The sequence below is a fragment of the Canis lupus genome, chromosome 12, assembly GCF_048164855.1.
Source record: "Canis lupus baileyi chromosome 12, mCanLup2.hap1, whole genome shotgun sequence".
Classification (NCBI taxonomy): domain Eukaryota; kingdom Metazoa; phylum Chordata; class Mammalia; order Carnivora; family Canidae; genus Canis; species Canis lupus.
This window is the reverse complement of record NC_132849.1, coordinates 1,958,586-1,975,803: the sequence shown is the minus strand read 5'-3', so window position 1 is coordinate 1,975,803 and position 17,218 is coordinate 1,958,586. Positions and strand designations below refer to the sequence as shown.

The 17,218-nt window shown below is 36.5% G+C and overlaps 2 protein-coding genes across 13 annotated transcripts in view; both read left to right on the top strand.

The window, feature by feature from the left end:
* The window catches only part of ST7L (suppression of tumorigenicity 7 like), an 88,312-nt gene that overhangs the window by 45,005 nt on the left and 26,089 nt on the right, over window positions 1-17,218 (top strand). For 10 of the 12 annotated variants that reach the window (XM_072769028.1, XM_072769024.1, XM_072769026.1 and 7 more), the window contains 2 exons: window positions 11,600-11,750; window positions 17,066-17,158. In XM_072769028.1, the coding sequence (XP_072625129.1) occupies window positions 11,600-11,750; window positions 17,066-17,158 (244 nt within the window). Of the gene's footprint in view, window positions 1-1,604; window positions 2,132-10,648; window positions 11,545-11,599; window positions 11,751-17,065; window positions 17,159-17,218 lie in introns of those variants that run through there. The other 2 variants (XM_072769030.1, XM_072769031.1) reach the window with 2 other exon arrangements.
* On the top strand, window positions 13,839-15,947 carry LOC140600858 (large ribosomal subunit protein eL21-like). The gene has a single exon (XM_072769042.1). The coding sequence runs from the start codon at window positions 14,361-14,363 to the stop codon at window positions 14,841-14,843; it is 483 nt and encodes a 160-aa protein (XP_072625143.1). The 5' UTR covers window positions 13,839-14,360; the 3' UTR covers window positions 14,844-15,947.

The following is a 17,218-nucleotide window of genomic DNA, read 5'->3' as shown; positions in this document are numbered from 1 at the left end:
TGACTTGTTTCTTTCACTTAGCATAATGTAGCAGTATCAATACTTTGTTCCTTTTTGTGGCTGAATGATATTTCATTATATGGATATACTGCATTTTGTTCATTCATCAGTTGATGGCCATTTGGGTTGGCCCCACTCTTTGGCTAGTATGAATAATGATGCAGTGATGCACATTTTTGTGTGAACACATGGTTTCACTTCTTGGCTATAAACCTAGGAAAATTGTTGGATCATATGGTAATGCCATGTTTAACTTTTTGAGAGACTTCCAAACTATTTTCCAAAGTGGCTGTGCTATTTTACATTCCCACCAGCAATGTTTGAAGCATTCAACTTCTGAACATCCATGCTATTGTTATTGTTTGTCTTTTGATTATAGTTATTCTAGTAGGTGTGAACTGTGTCTCGTGGTTTTGGTTTGCATTTCCTCAATAACTAATGATGTCAAACATCTATCTTTTAAGGTGCTTTTTGGCTGTTTGTATAACTTCTTTTGATAAATATTTATTCAAATCCTTTGTGATAAATATTTATTCAAATCCTTTGAACACTTTTAAATTTGTCTTTTTATAGAAGGTACTCAATAACATTATTCTTAGGGTAAGCTATTGACATTCTTGATTAATGTGGTCCAAAACCATTTTGAATCTTGATAGTTGAAAATATCACTATAACATAACTTCACACTGGAAATGTAAACATGAGGATAGGTCATGAACCTTGCTGACATGTGGATGTTGAAGTCAGGGTTAATCATTAGATAAGTTCCTTATATGTATGCACAAGCCTCAGAGCCCATGATTTAAATTTATGCCTTAGCAAAATGATGGCTTTATAAATTATGGATGTTTAGAGATACCATAGATGATTAAAATTGTAAATATTATATCCATGAATGTCAGTGATCTGTGTAGATGTGATTGTTGACTTACGACACTTTACGTATCAGTTAAAATAGTATTGTCCAGCTTTAATTTAGAATCTAGCAATAGCTTGCAGCAATATTTCATTGAAGCTTTGTTTTCTAAGCATACTACCACCAAATTCTTCTAAATTTATAATTTTTATATTTAAATTTGAAATAATTACCTTTTTTAAACATTTATTTATTTTAGAGGGAGCTAAAGTGCAAAGTGCACAGCTTCAGTGCAAGGGGGAAGGGGCAGAGGAAGAGGAAGAGAGAGAATCTCAAGGAGACTCCCCACTGAGCACAGAGCCTAATGTGGAGCTTGATCCCACAACCTGTGAGATCACAACCTGAGCTAAAACCAAGAGTTGGACGCTTAACTGACTGAGCCACCCCGGCACCCCTGAAATAATTATCTTTTTTTAAAAGATTTTATTTATTTATTCATGAGAGACACAGAAAGAGAGGCAGAGAGACAGAGACACAGACAAAGGGAGAAGCAGGATCCATGCAGGGAGCCCGATGCAGGACTCAATCCTGGGACCCCAGGACCATGCCCCAGGCCGAAGGCAGGTGCCAAACTGCTTAGCCACCCAGGGATCCCTTGAAATAATTATCTTAAAAACAAAATCACAGAATAGAAAGTCCAGAAATCTATCCACATGCATACTGTCCATTGACTTTTTTTTTTTTACAGGAGTACCAATGCAATTCAATGGGGAAAGGAAACATTCTTCAACAAATGGTGGTAGAACATCTGGATGTCTAAGTAGGGGGGAAAACATGAGTTTTTCTCCTAGTATACATAAACATTAAGATAGATCATTGACCTAAATCTAAAAGCTAAAGCTATACAACATCTAGAAAACATCTAAGAATATCATTGAAATTTTGGAGTAGGTAAAGATTTCCGAGGACACAAAAGGCATTGAACTATAAAAGGAAAAAATTATAAATTGGACTTCTCAAAAATTTAAAATTCTGTGCATTGAAGACAACATTAAAAAAATGAGAAGGCAAGCTACAGACAGGAAAAAAAAATTGCAAATAATTTGTGTGGCAAAGGACTCCTATCCTGAGTATATAAATATAAAAAGTGTGAAAAATGACCAGAAGTCTTCAACAGATACTTCATAAAAGAAGATACTGGAATGTTCAATAAACACATACAGATGTGCTCAACACCACTGATTATTAGAGAAATGCAGTATAAAATCACAGCAAGGTATTGCTTCACACCTACCCAATGGCTATAATTAAAAAGGCTGATAACATGTTGGTAAGATTGTATAACAATTAGAACTCTGACACTTTGCTGCTAAAAGTATAAAATGTTATACAATTACCTTAGAAAACTATTTGACAATTTCTTATAAGGTTAAATTTGTATCTCACTCTGTGACCCAGCAATTCCACTCCAAGTTATAAACCCAAGAGAAATGAACTGAGTTTTTCCAAAAGGGATGTGAACGTTCATAGCAACTTGATTCACGATAGCCCCAAACTGGAAAAACCCAGATGTGCATTACAAATAAGTGGACAAATTGCGACATATTTATTCAGTGAGTTCAGCAATAAAAAGAAAGAACTGTTAAAGTAAAATACGGGTAAATCTAAAAAATATAGTATTGTACAAAAGAGTACAAAATTAATGTTTCCACTTGTGACATTGAAAGGTGAGCTGTGCTGGTAGAAATTAGAACAGTGGTTGCCTTAGGTGGTCAAGGTAGGGTATTAACTGGAAAGGAGAACTTTCTGGGGTGATGGAAGTGTTTTATGTCTTCACTTGGGTGTTCCTTGTCTACATTTGTCAAAACTCATCAAATTGTGGTCATAAGGTCTGTGTATTTTACTGTTTTTAAATTATACCTCAGTAAAAAAGAATCTGACTCAGCATAGAAAGCATTGTCACAGTATCATGCCTTCTGACTAAATGCAATGATATATATGAAGCACTTAAAACAATGCCTGTGTGTCAGGCAAGAGTATTGATCTTGGTGATTATTGCTTTAGTACACTTCTGCTACCATTTTCTCTTCCTGCTTAAGCTGGTCCTATATGCACTCTTTTCTTGTGAATATTATTTTAGCGCTTATGGCCTTAGTGTGTGTCAGATTTGGGGATTCTTTTGTTGAGATGAGGTAAAGGTGAAGTTCTTGAGACAGGTAATAACTAATTTTAATTATACCCAAAGACAATTTATTTGTGTCTGACAGGAGAAGCTCTTGAGGGAAGAGTAAAGTAGAACATTTAAAAACAAATAACTTGAGTACATGCTTCAGAATATATTATCTGTAGCTTTTAGAAATTATTATTTCCTATTTTACAAAGAAGCTGGTTTGTGTTGCCAAGAAACCAGACCACGTCTGGAGCTTTCCTTAAGTGCAAGGGGAATTTTAAAAATAAATTGATACAGAAAAAGGAAAAACCCATTCTGGTTGATCAGAAATTAAAGCGTGTATGATGTTCTGAGTCCCATCCGCTAATAGAAGGTAACAGCTCTCAGCAAGCTTACATTTTATTGGCCAGATTACATATATTATAGCAGCATATGTGAAAGATAAGAGGGAAACACGCGCTTGATTGAGACCAAGTGATGTAGCAGGAATCAAGGGAGAAATGGGAAGTGGTTTTGAAGTCTCTGACCCAAACTTAGGGCACAGTTGCGGGCTCTGCCTTTCTGTTGTATTATGCTGTCCTAGGTGGAAGAGTAGATACATAAAATGCTTATCTCTTCAAGTACTGTTCTGTAAGATGATGTGGAAAGGAGTTTTCCTGTGGCAAATGCACTCTCTGGTCTCCCTTCCTTTTCCTTTCAATATAAGATCACTTTCTCTTTGCTCCTGAGACTGCCGGGAGTATTATGTTTTCTTTCAATTTATTCAGATTGCAATTCTGTTTACTTTCTATCTGGGAACAGTCTTTAGTCCCCCCGCCCCCCCGGCCCCGATACACATCCATGTAGACTCTTTGCATTCAGCCTGCCTGTCCAATCTCATAGAATGTGCACTGAGAAAACTAATTGCAGAGATAAATTGGTTCTTGATGTGCATGACTGATCAAGAGCAAAGTACCTTAATTTCAGATGCCTTCAGAGAGATTTTTTTTTAACCTTTGCTTTTAAGAGGAAGATTATAAAGTATTATCATTACTTCAGGTCAGAATTATATTGCTTTTGGTCAAAAGCTGTTGTAAGATTTACAAGATAATAGAAACAAAGTAAAGAAAAATTATAAAGATCAAAGCAACTCAAAATTAAAGTGAATTTGAGTGTAAGCATAGGTATGATTTTAGAGTAAAAAAGACCTCACACCATACATCATTTATGTCTTTTTTTAAAACTATAACTTCTAAAATAGCTTTAGTTTTCTTTAATTTTAGGGAAAACAAGAGACTTGAGTAGTCATTTGAGGGTGTTGTCCCCAGTTGGATACAAACTGTTTCAGTGATTTGTGATTTGTCCCAGATATAAAGTAGGGTGATTTGGAGGTAATAATGGAAAGTCCTGCAGCGTATACTAGGTACCGGCCTTGGCTGCTGATAATTTCCAAACCTGTATGTTATAACTCTGGCTCCCTTCCTTGTCTATAGACTCATATTTCTATCCAGTTGTGGAAGTTTTTACCTGGATATCTGATAGGTACCTCAGCTACTTCAGTGTGTCTCAAACTGAATTTTTAAAAAATATTTTATTTATTATTTGAGAGAGAGCAAGCAAGTGGAGGAACAGAGGGAGAAGGACAAGCAGACTCCATGTTGAGCATGAAGCTTGACTCAGGGCTTGATCTCAAGACCCTGAGATCATGACCTGAGCCGATGCTTAACTGACTGAGCCACTAAGGTGCCCCTCAAGCTGAATTTTTAAAATCTTATTTTTAAATTTCTTCTCCAATTTGTCCTTCCTTATTTCTGTATTTTGATGTATGGCTTCATTATCATCTTCTCACCATTAATCTTTACTTCTGCCCTTTCTAAACTGCCAACTCGTATTACAGCCTTTGAAATGTCTTTCAGATCTAGCCATCTACTCTATCCCCTCTGTCACTGACCAGTGTATACCCTCACTACCTGCTATTTTAAAAATTATCATTGTTATTTTGAGTGATGAATACTTCTTAAAAAAGAAATCAGACCCTTCAAAAGTTTATAAAATAAAAAATGCAATCCTTTCTCTCCCGATTCTACTTCTCTCACATAACCACTGTTTCTGTTTGGTTTATATTATTGCCAGGCATTTATTTTTTTTTTTAAGATTTTATTTATTTTTCATGAAAGACACACACACATACAGAGAGGCAGAGGGAGAAGCAGGCTCCATGCAGGGAGCCTGACATGGGACTTGATCCGGGGTCCCCAGGCTCAGGCCCTGGGCTGAAGGTGGCGCTAAACTGCTGAGCCTCCCCGGCTGCCCACCAGGCATTTTCTATGCATTTCTAAACATACAGATAAAACTATAGAAGTAATCTCATACTTTCCATCTTTTGCTTAGATGATTAAAACATACTTCTCAATGGTCTCCCTGCCATGATCCCATCTCCATACTGGCCATTGCCAGAGTTGTCTTCAAAACAGCAAAGCTACTCTGCGTAAAGATCTCTCTCCATGTTCCCTATCACCTATCAGATAAGGGCCAACCTCTTAGTATGGCATATACAGAAACCTTCATAGTCTAGGCCCTGCATCTGTCTCCAACCTTACTACTTGCCACTTTTGCTTTGCTCCTTATCTCATTATTCCCTAGATAGGTCATATCTCATCCTGTCTCCCTAGCTTTGTATATATGCTTAATCTCTTCTCTACTCATGGCAAGAATCCTGCTCATCTGTTGCCTCATTTGTAGAGGTATCTTTACCATTTTTCCCAAGCAGAAATAATGGCTCTCTCTTCTCTGTTCCTTTAGTGCCTTAATCATATCTTGGGTTTGGTTTGGTTCTGCTTGTTTTTTGGTCTGTTTATGTATCTCTTCCTTAGTTCTCCCAAAGCAGAACTCTTGTGTAACATAACATTTTATATCTGAAACTCTGCTTAGTATATAACAGGCATTCAATAAACATTTAGTAAATAGGCATGTCTGTACTTTAGACTTAATTTGCTATAAAGACCTAAGTTAAGTAAAATTTTAGATCCCATCATGTTTTGGAATTTGAAGCCATTTTACTTAATATTTTGATGAGTTTTGCTTAATGTTATTTTTTTTTTACCTTTTATGAATGGTAGTACAATTTCAGCATGAAGTTATTTCTTATAAAATAACTCAGCATTTAATGGAACACTATATAACAATTAAAACTAATGAGTTAAATCTATTTAGAGACAAGAAGAAATGTACAAGATATATTGTGAAGTAAAAAATGAGTTATGTAAAAGTTTGATCCTATGTTTAAGGATGTTGTGTGTAAAGAAATCCAGACAAATATAAATTAGATTATCCTTTTTATTTTTTTATTCTCTAATTTTTTTAAAGAGTTTTTTTAGAATTAATCTTTAAAAAATTCATTCATTCATTCATTCATTCATTCATTCATGAAAGACACAGAAAGAGGCAGAGACATAGGCAGAGGGAAAAACAGGCTCCCGGTGAGGAGCCCAATGGGGGACTTGATCCTCAGACTCAATCCTGGCACCCTGGGATCACGCTCTGAGTGCTCAACTGCTGAGCCACACAGGCATCCCTATTTTAACTTATTTCAGAGAGTGACCGAGAAAAGAGCATGAGAGCCTGAGTGGGGGGAGGGGCAGAGGAGAGGGAGAGAGAATCTCAAGCAGGTGGGGCTGAGCATGGAACCTAACATGTGGCTCAATCTCACAACCCTGAGATCATAACCTGAGCTGAAACCAAGAGTCAGACACTCAACCAACTCAGCCCTTCAGGTGCCCCTATTCTCTAATCTTTTAATACAGTATTTCTACTCTGTAATTCTGTAATGTTTGAATTTTTTGTACAGTAAGCGTGTACTTTAAGAAGCAGAAAAAAAATCAGCCACTCTTCAGTTTTCAACCTTTTTTATTCTTTTTTTTTTTAATTTTTTATTTATTTATGATAGTCACACAGAGAGAGAGAGAGAGAGAGAGGCAGAGACACAGGCAGAGGGAGAAGCAGGCTCCATGCACCGGGAGCCTGACATGGGATTCGATCCCGGGTCTCCAGGATCGCGCCCTGGGCCAAAGGCAGGCGCTAAACCGCTGCGCCACCCAGGGATCCCAACCTTTTTTATTCTTACTCACAGAAACATAAAGTCTAGGTAGCAGAAGTTTGTTTTGTTTTTAGTTGCCCAGAGAGTTAAAAAACTATCTTTAAGTAAAAACTGAAATATAAATATGAATTTGAGGGGATGCCTGGGTTGCCCAGCGGTTAAGCATCTGCCTTCGGCTCAAGGTGTGATCCCTAGGTCCAACATCGGGTTCCCTGCATGGAGCCTGCTTCTCCCTCTGCCTATGTCTCTGCCTCTCTGTGTCTCTCATGAATAAATAAATAAAATCTTTAAATAAATAAATAAGAATTTGAAGACATTTTAGCTATATATATCAGATCAGGTCAGTAAGTGTTTAAATGCCAGGTGCTATAGTAGAATGAGAAGGATGTAGTGTGCCAGGTGCTATAGTAGAACGTGAAGGATGTGGTTTCTATTGTGTAGTAACTTACAGCTCATGGTGGGTAGCAGAAATTACGAGTAGCAGTTTGTGAAGGAGATAAAATAAGTTATAAACCATCCTATAGGGATCCCTGGGTGGCGCAGTGGTTTAGCGCCTGCCTTTGGCCCAGAGCATGATCCTGGAGTCCCTGGATCGAGTCCCACATCAGGCTCCCTGTGTGGAGTCTGCTTCTCCCTCTGCCTGTGTCTCTGCCTCTCTCTCTCTCTGTGTCTCTCATGAATAAATAAATAAAATCTTAAAAAAAAAAAATTAACCATTCTATAATTAACCATTTTAAAGATACTTTCTTTAAACTGAAATTTTTCCCTTGTATTTTGAGGGTGAAACTTTATTTCAGTGTTTTATTAGAAACTGAAAAATAAGAATTGCTTTGTTTTAAGGTCAAATTGAAAAGGACATTTGCTTATAAGTAAGACATAATGAAAAATAACATAACATAAGGAAGATTTTTTTAATGATTAAATAGCAAAGATTTTAAAATATAAATGCCTGAAGTATCAATTTCTAGTAAGCATGCTATTTGTTTGATTAGTATATAAATTGTCACGTAGATCATTAAAAAGTGAAAATATATACTTGATGTTCAAAAGAGTATTTTCTTGACCTAGTAAGCTGATATTTTCTCTAAGTTTTGCTGAATAACTGTTAACTGAATATATTTTGCTGATTGTTTGCTAAGTGACTACCAAGATAGGTTTAGATTAAAGCTTCAGGGTTCTAAAACTCATTGAAGATAATTTGGGATACTTTGTCTCCTCTACCTGTAAAGTGAAACAGAATTTTAATAGAAAGAGCTTGGTTTATGGATTAAAACAATTTTCTTGTAAAAATGAGATAATTCATGATGGAGATTCCATTGTGATGGCTGCATTTTTAAAATTAATTTTTATTTTTATTTTTTATTTTTTGCTTCCTACTGAAGAAGCTCTTAGTGCACTTGCTAAGAACATAAGGAGTCATGTCAGAGGTCAGCTATTTGAGTCCATTTTCCCACAGCTGCCTGGTGCGAGTGATCTTTTACTGTGTTTTAAAAAAATGGGCAAGGATTAGAGAGGATTAGAAAGAATATTACCCTCCTGAATATAGGCCCAAGGCACTAAGGGGAGAGAACCCAACCAGGCAGCAAATGGGCTTTGCTTGACCAGGACACAACCTCTGCTGCATTCCTTTAAGAAACTGAATGGGAAATGTTAAGTCCCCAAACTGGATTAGTAAATAATCTCATAGCTTGTGACATCTGCTAAAATAAATTGATGAGCAAACTGCATTCTTACACTTTGAGGAGAGAGCCAGAGACATCAAGATTAAGAGTAACTATTCTTTTTTCTCCCCAGCTTTATTGAGGCATAGGAGTAAGAGCAATTAAAAATAGGCATTAAGCTCAGTGAGTGTTGGAAAGGCACATTTCATAAAAAAAAGAAAATATTATTTTAGATATATTCATACAGTACACACATATATATTGATTAATAACCAGAGGCTCAATTTTGAAACCACTACACTTTTTTGTTTCTTCCTGCTTGTAGCAGTTTGACAAAGTGTTTCACAAATTTAAGCTCCAATGTATGTTATTTATTTCCTTAGTTTGTGTCACAACCTGAGGAACTCAGAATTTGGAAGTGTGAGAATATATCATTTACGACACTTCTCAGGAGTCTCTCTTTCTATATTTTACAGCTTAAGTTAATGTGGTTTGGACCTCAGGATACATACTTTGGTATCAAATTATGTAGAACCAAACAGGTTGTTTCAAACCAGTCAAGTAGGGAAAATGTACTCTGGTCTTAGTCTTTGGAGGAAATATTTAGCTAACTAAATATTTTCTGAAAAGTTTTAAGTTACCACTTTAATAGTAAAGATGATGTACAAGTGGTGAATTCTGCATCTTTCTTTATGTAATTAGTACATTTGACTGTACTGCTTTTGTTATGGATTATAATATTAAGGCAAGTATTCAAGAATTTAAGATATTATTTAATTTCGTATGTGAATAAGAATTGATAGGCTAGAACTTCTTTTTTTTAAAAATATTACATTTATTTATTCATAAGAGACACAGAAAGAGAGGCAGAAACACAGGCAGAGGGAGAAGCAGGCTCCATGCAGGGAGCCCAATGTGAGACTCGATCCCTGGATCCAGGATCATGCCCTGAGCCAAAGGCAGGCAAAGGCAGATGTTCAACCACTGAGCCACCCAGGTGTCCTAGGCTATAACTTCTTTAACAGGCACACTCACTAATTCCTTGAATGTGTATTGTGCAATGCTTTCTTAGCCTTGTTCAAGTTGGCATACAACAGCCCTCTGTGTCCCCACCCAACTGTCCAATCTGTTCATCCACATTTTATGCATCTTTATGGATCAATTCAAATCCCAAATTCCATCAAGTGGTTTATTTTCAGCTCCTATATCATAAGTAATACCTCCTAAATGTATAGTTACCATATGACCCAGCACTTCTATTCCTGGATCTATACCCAAGAGAGATGAAAACATATGTTCACATTAAAAGTACATGAATCTTTATCGCAGCATTATTCACAATAGCCAAAAGTGAAAACAATCAATTGTTCATCCAATAATAAATGGATAAACAAATGTGGTATATCCATATAATGAAATATTATTCAGCCACAAAGAGGAATGAGGTACTCGTATATGATATAATATGGACATACCTTCAAACACTATGCTGAGTGAAAGAAACCAGTTATAATAGACCATATATTATATGATTTTTAAAAATTTATGTGATTCTTTTTGCATGAAATAACCAGAACAGGCAAATCTGTAGAAATGCAAAGTACATTAGTGGTTGCTTAGGGGGAATGGGAATTAGAGGGTAATGACTAACGAGGATGGAGATTCTTTTTGCAGTGATGAAAATGTTCTAAAATTGACTGTGGTGATGGTTGTATAAACCATTAAAAAAATAAAAATAAAAAAATAAAAACCATTGAGTTATATACATTTATTTGGTTGTATACTTTAAATGGGTAAATTGTAAAGTATGAATTATATCTCAATAAAGCTGTTATAAAAAAGTTTAAAAATTTATATCTTTTATCCAAATTATTTTTTTTTTAAAGATTTTATTTTATTTACTCATGAGAGATACAGAGAGAGAGAGAGAAGCAGAGACACAGGCAGAAGAAGAAGCAGGTTCCATGCAGGGAACCCGACGCGGAACTCGATCCCAGGACTCCAGGATCATGCCCTGGGCTGCAGGCTGTGCTAAACTGCTGCGCCACCGGGGCTACCCTATCCAAATTCTTATATACACTGTTTATACCTCTAATAAAGCACTCAACATAGTCTTGTTATAATTAGTAACTTAAGAAATCTGCCTTTCTCGGGGCACTTGGGCGGCTGTCAGGTAAGCATCTTCTTTCTGCTCAGATCATGATCTCAGGGTCCTGAGATCCTGCATCAGGCTCCCTGTTCAGCAGAGAACCTGCTTCTCCTGCTCCTACCCCCTGCTTGTGCATTCTCTCTCAAATAATAAAATAAAATCTTTAAAAAAAAAAAAAAGAAATCTTTCTCATTATGTTAGGAAGCTCCAGAGAATCTGGCATTTCCTAACAAGCATAGTGCTTTGCACTCAGTAAATATTAGTCTAATTGAACTTATTCACAATTGAGTTCCTCCACCTGTAAAATGGGAATAAGGAAAAAGAAAGTCACCACAAATGTTCCAAAATTGTATTTTAGATCTTTATACTTAATTCTCTTTTGGAAAAATAATATTTACTCTCACATTATTTCCTCAGCTGAGTTTCCATTTTGTATTTAGCAGAGTTATACATAAACTATTTAGCACCTTATTTTTGCCTTTAGGAATATTCTGATCTTTGGAATTTGCATATAAGCATTTTATACACATTATCAGTGTGACCCTTTTGTCATCTCAACTAGCTTAATGTTTGTTTTTTTAAATCAAACTGATTTTATAAAATTCGTATCTACATTTTTGTGAATGTTTGAGCTTAACATAATTTTTCATTTTCTTGTGGTGTGTCTTTGTGTGTGTTATCTTTCTAGTATTTACTAGAGATGAAAAGTCTAATTTTACCTCCAGAACACATTCTGAAACGAGGGGATAGTGAAGCAATCGCCTATGCTTTCTTCCATCTTCAGCACTGGAAGAGAATAGAAGGTGCTCTTAACCTGTTACAGTGTACATGGGAAGGCAGTAAGTATTCTTTTCCAAATGTACCACTAATGTCTTGGACTGTTATTGCATTCCCAGGCAGCCTTTCTAAATGAGATTGTCTGAGTGTCCCGAAGTATTGTTGTTCAGATTTTTTTCAAAGTGAACTCAGAGGTGTTTATTTGGTTTATTGGTAGGAGAAATACTTCATGTACTTATTGATGCTACATTTAGGAAAAGCAAAATGAGAAACTATTACAGTATTTTGCCATGTATTCATTTAAATGACATGTTTGTAAGGACAGGAAATGAAACTTACATCCCTTAATTTATAAGCTTTTTAATGTGGTTGAGTTATTTTAATATTTTTTAAATTGGACTTTTGGTTTTTTTTCAGATATATACATCATGAAACTATTTTCCTCACAACTAATATCAACTCTTGTTCTTTTTTTTAAAATATATTTTTTATTGTGGTAATATACACATAACATAAAAGTTACTATTTTAACCATTTAATTTTTTTAACCATTTAATTTTAAAAATTTTTTTATTACTTTTAAAAGATTTTATTTTTAAGTAATTTCCACACCCACTGTGGGGCTCAAACTCAGAACCCGAGATCAAGTCTCACACTCTGCCAACTGAGTCAGCCAGGCCCTCCTGTTTAAAACTGTTTTAACAGTTTTAAAATTTACAGTTCAGTGGTAGTATGTACATTCACATTGTTGTGCCACCGTCACCATCATCTATCCCTAGAACTTTTTCATCATCCCAAACTGAAATTCTATATCCATTAGCCAATGACTCCCCATGCTTCCCCTCTCTCCAGCCCCTGGTAACCATTCTATCTTCTGTATGAGTTTGGCTAGTGTAGGTATCATATAGTATTTATCTCATTAAATCAGTCTTCTCTTAATGTTGTAGCATGTGTCAGAAAATCATTCCTTTTTAGGGTTGAATAATATCCCATTGTATGTAATATACTTTGTTTATACATTCATCTGTCAATGAACATTTGGGCTATTTCCACCTTTTTGGCTATTATGAATAATCCTGCTATAAACATGGGTATTACAAGTATTTGTTCAAGTTCCTGCTTTCATTTCTTTTGGGTATATACCTAGAAGTGGAACCAGTAAATTATATAATTCTGCATTTAATTTTATGAGGAACTGTCAGTATTTTCTATGGCAGCTGTACCATTTTATATTCTACCAACAATGCACAAGGGTTTCACTTTCTCTATATCCTTGGCAACATTTGTTTCTCTCTTTTTTTTAAATAATAGCCATACTAATGGATATGAAGTGGTATCTCATTGTGGTTTTGATTTGCATTTTCCTGATAATCAGTGTTGTTGAACATTTTTTTATGCACTAATTGGTCATTTGTATATCTTCTTTGGAGAACTATATTGTTATTCAACAATAACAGATCTCTTATTTGTCACTTCTTAAAATCACTTAGAAAATGAAAAAGCTTAATCAAAATATTTTGTCAGTTGAATTTTTATGATTATCTTGGAAAGTACACTTCTGCTGTCAATAAAAATTCAAGAATAAATTCAATACACATTAACTAGAATTGGTTTAACCCCCTCAGTTCCTAATACTGAGGCACCTTGGGGCATTGTAGCAAATTCACAAGAGTGCCAAGGGATATTTAAAAATTTCAGTGGAAACACAGCAATACTCATGTCAGTCAGGCATCATTCAAACTGTTAGTTCTGGGATCCCTGGGTGGCGCAGCGGTTTGGCGCCTGCCTTTGGCCCAGGGCGCGATCCTGGAGACCCGGGATCGAATCCCACGTCGGGCTCCCGGTGCATGGAGCCTGCTTCTCCCTCTGCCTGTGTCTCTGCCTCTCTCTCTTTCTCTCTCTGTGACTATCATAAATAAATAAAAAATAAAAAATAAAAATAAATAAAAAAAAAAACTGTTCTGAACAGTTCAAGGTTTCACTTAGGTGGCTCTCCATTTTCTATTTCTTTTGATGTCATAACTTTACAAAGCTGGATTTTTCTTAGTTGCTATGATTTTTTTTTTTAAGATTTTTATTTATTTATTCATGAGTGACAGAGAAAGAGAGAGAGAGGCGGAGACACAGGCAGAAGGAGAAGCAGGGAGCCCAACGTGGGACTCTATTCTGGGACTCAAGGATCATGCCTTGGACCAAAGGCAGGCACTAAACCGCTGAGCCACCCAGGGATCCCCCAGTTGCTATGATTAAAAGAAGTACCACCGAAAAACAAAAATCAGTGTGGAGCAGGAAATGAGGATGGTCGTGTCAAATTCCAAGGTTTGAGAAGTTATGTATAACCCAACAGGTACATACATCCCATTAGTTAGAAAAGGTGGTTGTTTAAAAATGAAATAATTAGCGGTACCTGGCTGGCTTGATCAGCAAAGTGTGCGACTCTTGATCTTGGGGTTGTGGGTTCAAGCCCTACATTGGATATAAGATTACTTGAGAAAATAAAATCTTTAAAAACATGAAATAATTATTTTTCCCTTTAATTTATATGTTTTGTTTTTGTTTTTTCAAATCCATGCTAAGTTGTTAGGACATAAGCCTTTAAAGTTGTTTGGACCCACTACTTAAATAGAATTGTTAGGTATTTGGGAACCACCATCTTCCAGTAATTCGCCAAAATGACCAACACAAAGGGAAAGAGGAGAGGTACCCGCTATATGTTCTCTAGGCCTTTTAGAAAACATGGAGTTGTTCCTTTGGCCACATACATGCAAATCTATAAGAAAGATGATATTGTGGACATCAAGGGAATGGGCACTGTTCAAAAAGGAATGCCCCACAAATGTTACCATGGCAAAACTGGAAGAGTCTACAGTGTTACTCAGCATGCTGTTGGCATTGTTGTAAACAAACAAGTTAAGGGCAAGATCCTTGCCGAGAGAATTAATGTCCGCATTGAGCATATTAAACACTCAAAGAGCCGAGATAGCTTCCTGAAGCATGTGAAGGAAAATGATCAGAAAAAAAAGGAAGCCAAAGAGAAAGGTACTTGGGTCCAACTGAAGCGCCAGCCTGCCCCACTCAAAGAAGCACACTTTGTGAGAACCAATGGAAAGGAGCCTGAACTGCTGGAACCCATTCCCTATGAATTCATGGCATGATAACTGTAAAGAAAATAAAAGACCTCAGGATTGTAAAAAAAAAAAAAAAAAAAAAAAAATCGTTAGGTATTTCTTTCAGCCTAGGGGCATCATAAAAAATTTGAGGCATGAAGCCTTGAAACAAGAGAATTTGGGAACCTCTGCATTAACCACTTGCTAGAGGTCAGACAGTGTGCTTGTCACTGACAATATGCAGGTTAATGAAATTGGGACTGCTAACACTAGGAGTAGAATGTCTTTGGGTAATTAAACTTCCTTTTGCTTTTTCTCTAGTAGTCTATAAGCTCCTCAAAGGCAAGTCCTCTATCTCATTGCCTTTATGTGTCTTCAGTGCCTACGGTTCTGCCTGGCACATAGGAGGTCTTCAACAAATATGTGACTTACTCTGTATTTTGTAAATAATCTTTTTATGAATGATTTCCTAGTGTTACCACTGATTTACTCTGTGACTTTGGGCAAATCCCTACTTTTTACTGTGGCAGAAAAGTTCATATATTTTTTTAAGATTTTATTTATTTATCCGTGAGAGACACAGAAAGAGAGAGAGGCAGAGACACAGGCAGAGGCAGAAGCAAGTTTTGTGCAGGAGCTCGACGCAAGACTCAATTCCGGGTCTCCAGGATCAGGCCCTGGGCCGAAGGCGGCGCTAATCCACTGGGCCACCTGGGCTGCCCCAAAGTTCATATTTTGACAAAAGTTTATAGAGCTAAGCATTAAAGGAAAAACAAAAAACTTATCACAATTTTGGTGAATACTTAGCTAGTTGAGTAGGTAATAAAGATTCCTTCTTTAAGAAGTCTGCAAGAGGGGTGCCTGGGTGGCTCAGTCAGTTAAGCTGCTGCCTTCAGCTCAGGTCATGATCCCAGAGTCCTGGGATCATGTCCCATATCAAGCTGTGTTGGGCTCCCTGCTCAGCAAGGAGTCTGCTTCTCCCTCTACCCCTACTCATACTTTCTCTCTCTCTCACTTGCTCACTCAAATTTAAAAAAAAAAATTTTTTTTGCAAGAGCTGATGATAATCTAGATAGGTAAACTTTTTCTGTAAAGAGCCAAATGGTATGTATGTATGTATGTATGTATTTATTTATTTATTTATTTATTTATTTATTTATTTATTTTTTAACAGTGTGGTTTCTTTTTTTTTTTTTTAATTTTCTTTTTTTTTTTTTTTTTTAACTATTTATGATAGTCACACACACACAGAGAGAGAGAGGCAGAGACACAGGCAGAGGGAGAAGCAGGCTCCATGCACCGGGAGCCCGATGTGGGATTCGATCCCGGGTCTCCAGGATCGCGCCCTAGGCCAAAGGCAGGCGCCAAACCGCTGCGCCACCCAGGGATCCCCGGTATTTAGCCTTTGCAGCCATAGTCTCTGTTATAGCTACCCGACTCTTATAGCATGAAAGTAGCCTTACATAATATAATGAAGAAATGGTTTTAATATCTGTATTCTAATAAAATTTTACTTATAAATATATGGGATGTCTGGGTGACTCAATGGTTGAGTATCTGCCTTTGGCTCGGGGCATGATCCCAGGATCCTGGGATTGAGTTCCACATTGGGCTCCTTGCAAGGAGCCTGCTTCTCCCTCTGCCTGTGTCTCTGCCTCACTCTCTCTCTCTGTCTCTCTGTGTGTGTGTGTGTGTGTCTCTCATGAACAAATAAAATAAAATCTTTAAAAATACATATATAAATAGTGGTCTAGGTCTGGCCAAAGTGCAATGCTTTGGTGGGCAATGCTTTGGTGGCCTCTGATCTAAATTAAATTCTGCTCATAGAAAATTTGGTGATACCTAACAGGTAAAGTTAGGAGCCATTGGGAAATCTTGTAGGTTGTCAGGAATTATGGTCACAACAGTGATACATGTTGCAATTTTATAAAGATTCCTGGAAGAAAAGGAATACATACCCACAGAGTCAAGTTTGTTGTGTTTATAGTGAGGAGACGGAGGCAAGAAGGACCCAGCCAGCCTTATTACCCACTACTCCCTTTAGTTTTATTTCAGCCAGACCATTCACTATTTTCTAAATAAATCTTACTCTTCCCCTTATTCCTTCTTTTGCTTACTTTGTTTCTTTCCTCTGAAAGGTATCTCTAAGAAAATTAATAAATGCTATGTGAAAATTTTATAAAAATATGTCTCCAAAGTAGCTTTGATCTACAGTATGGGATAAAAGTCAGTCTGAATGGAATGTCAACGTATGTATTTTTTTCCCTCAGCTTTTCGAATGATTCCATATCCACTAGAAAAAGGCCATCTATTTTACCCTTATCCGAGCTGCACAGAGACTGCTGATAGAGAGCTATTACCTAGTAAGTAAATATTCTAGTTTTCCTAAACTTAAAAGTAAGATGGTGCTTCATAGTATTTTC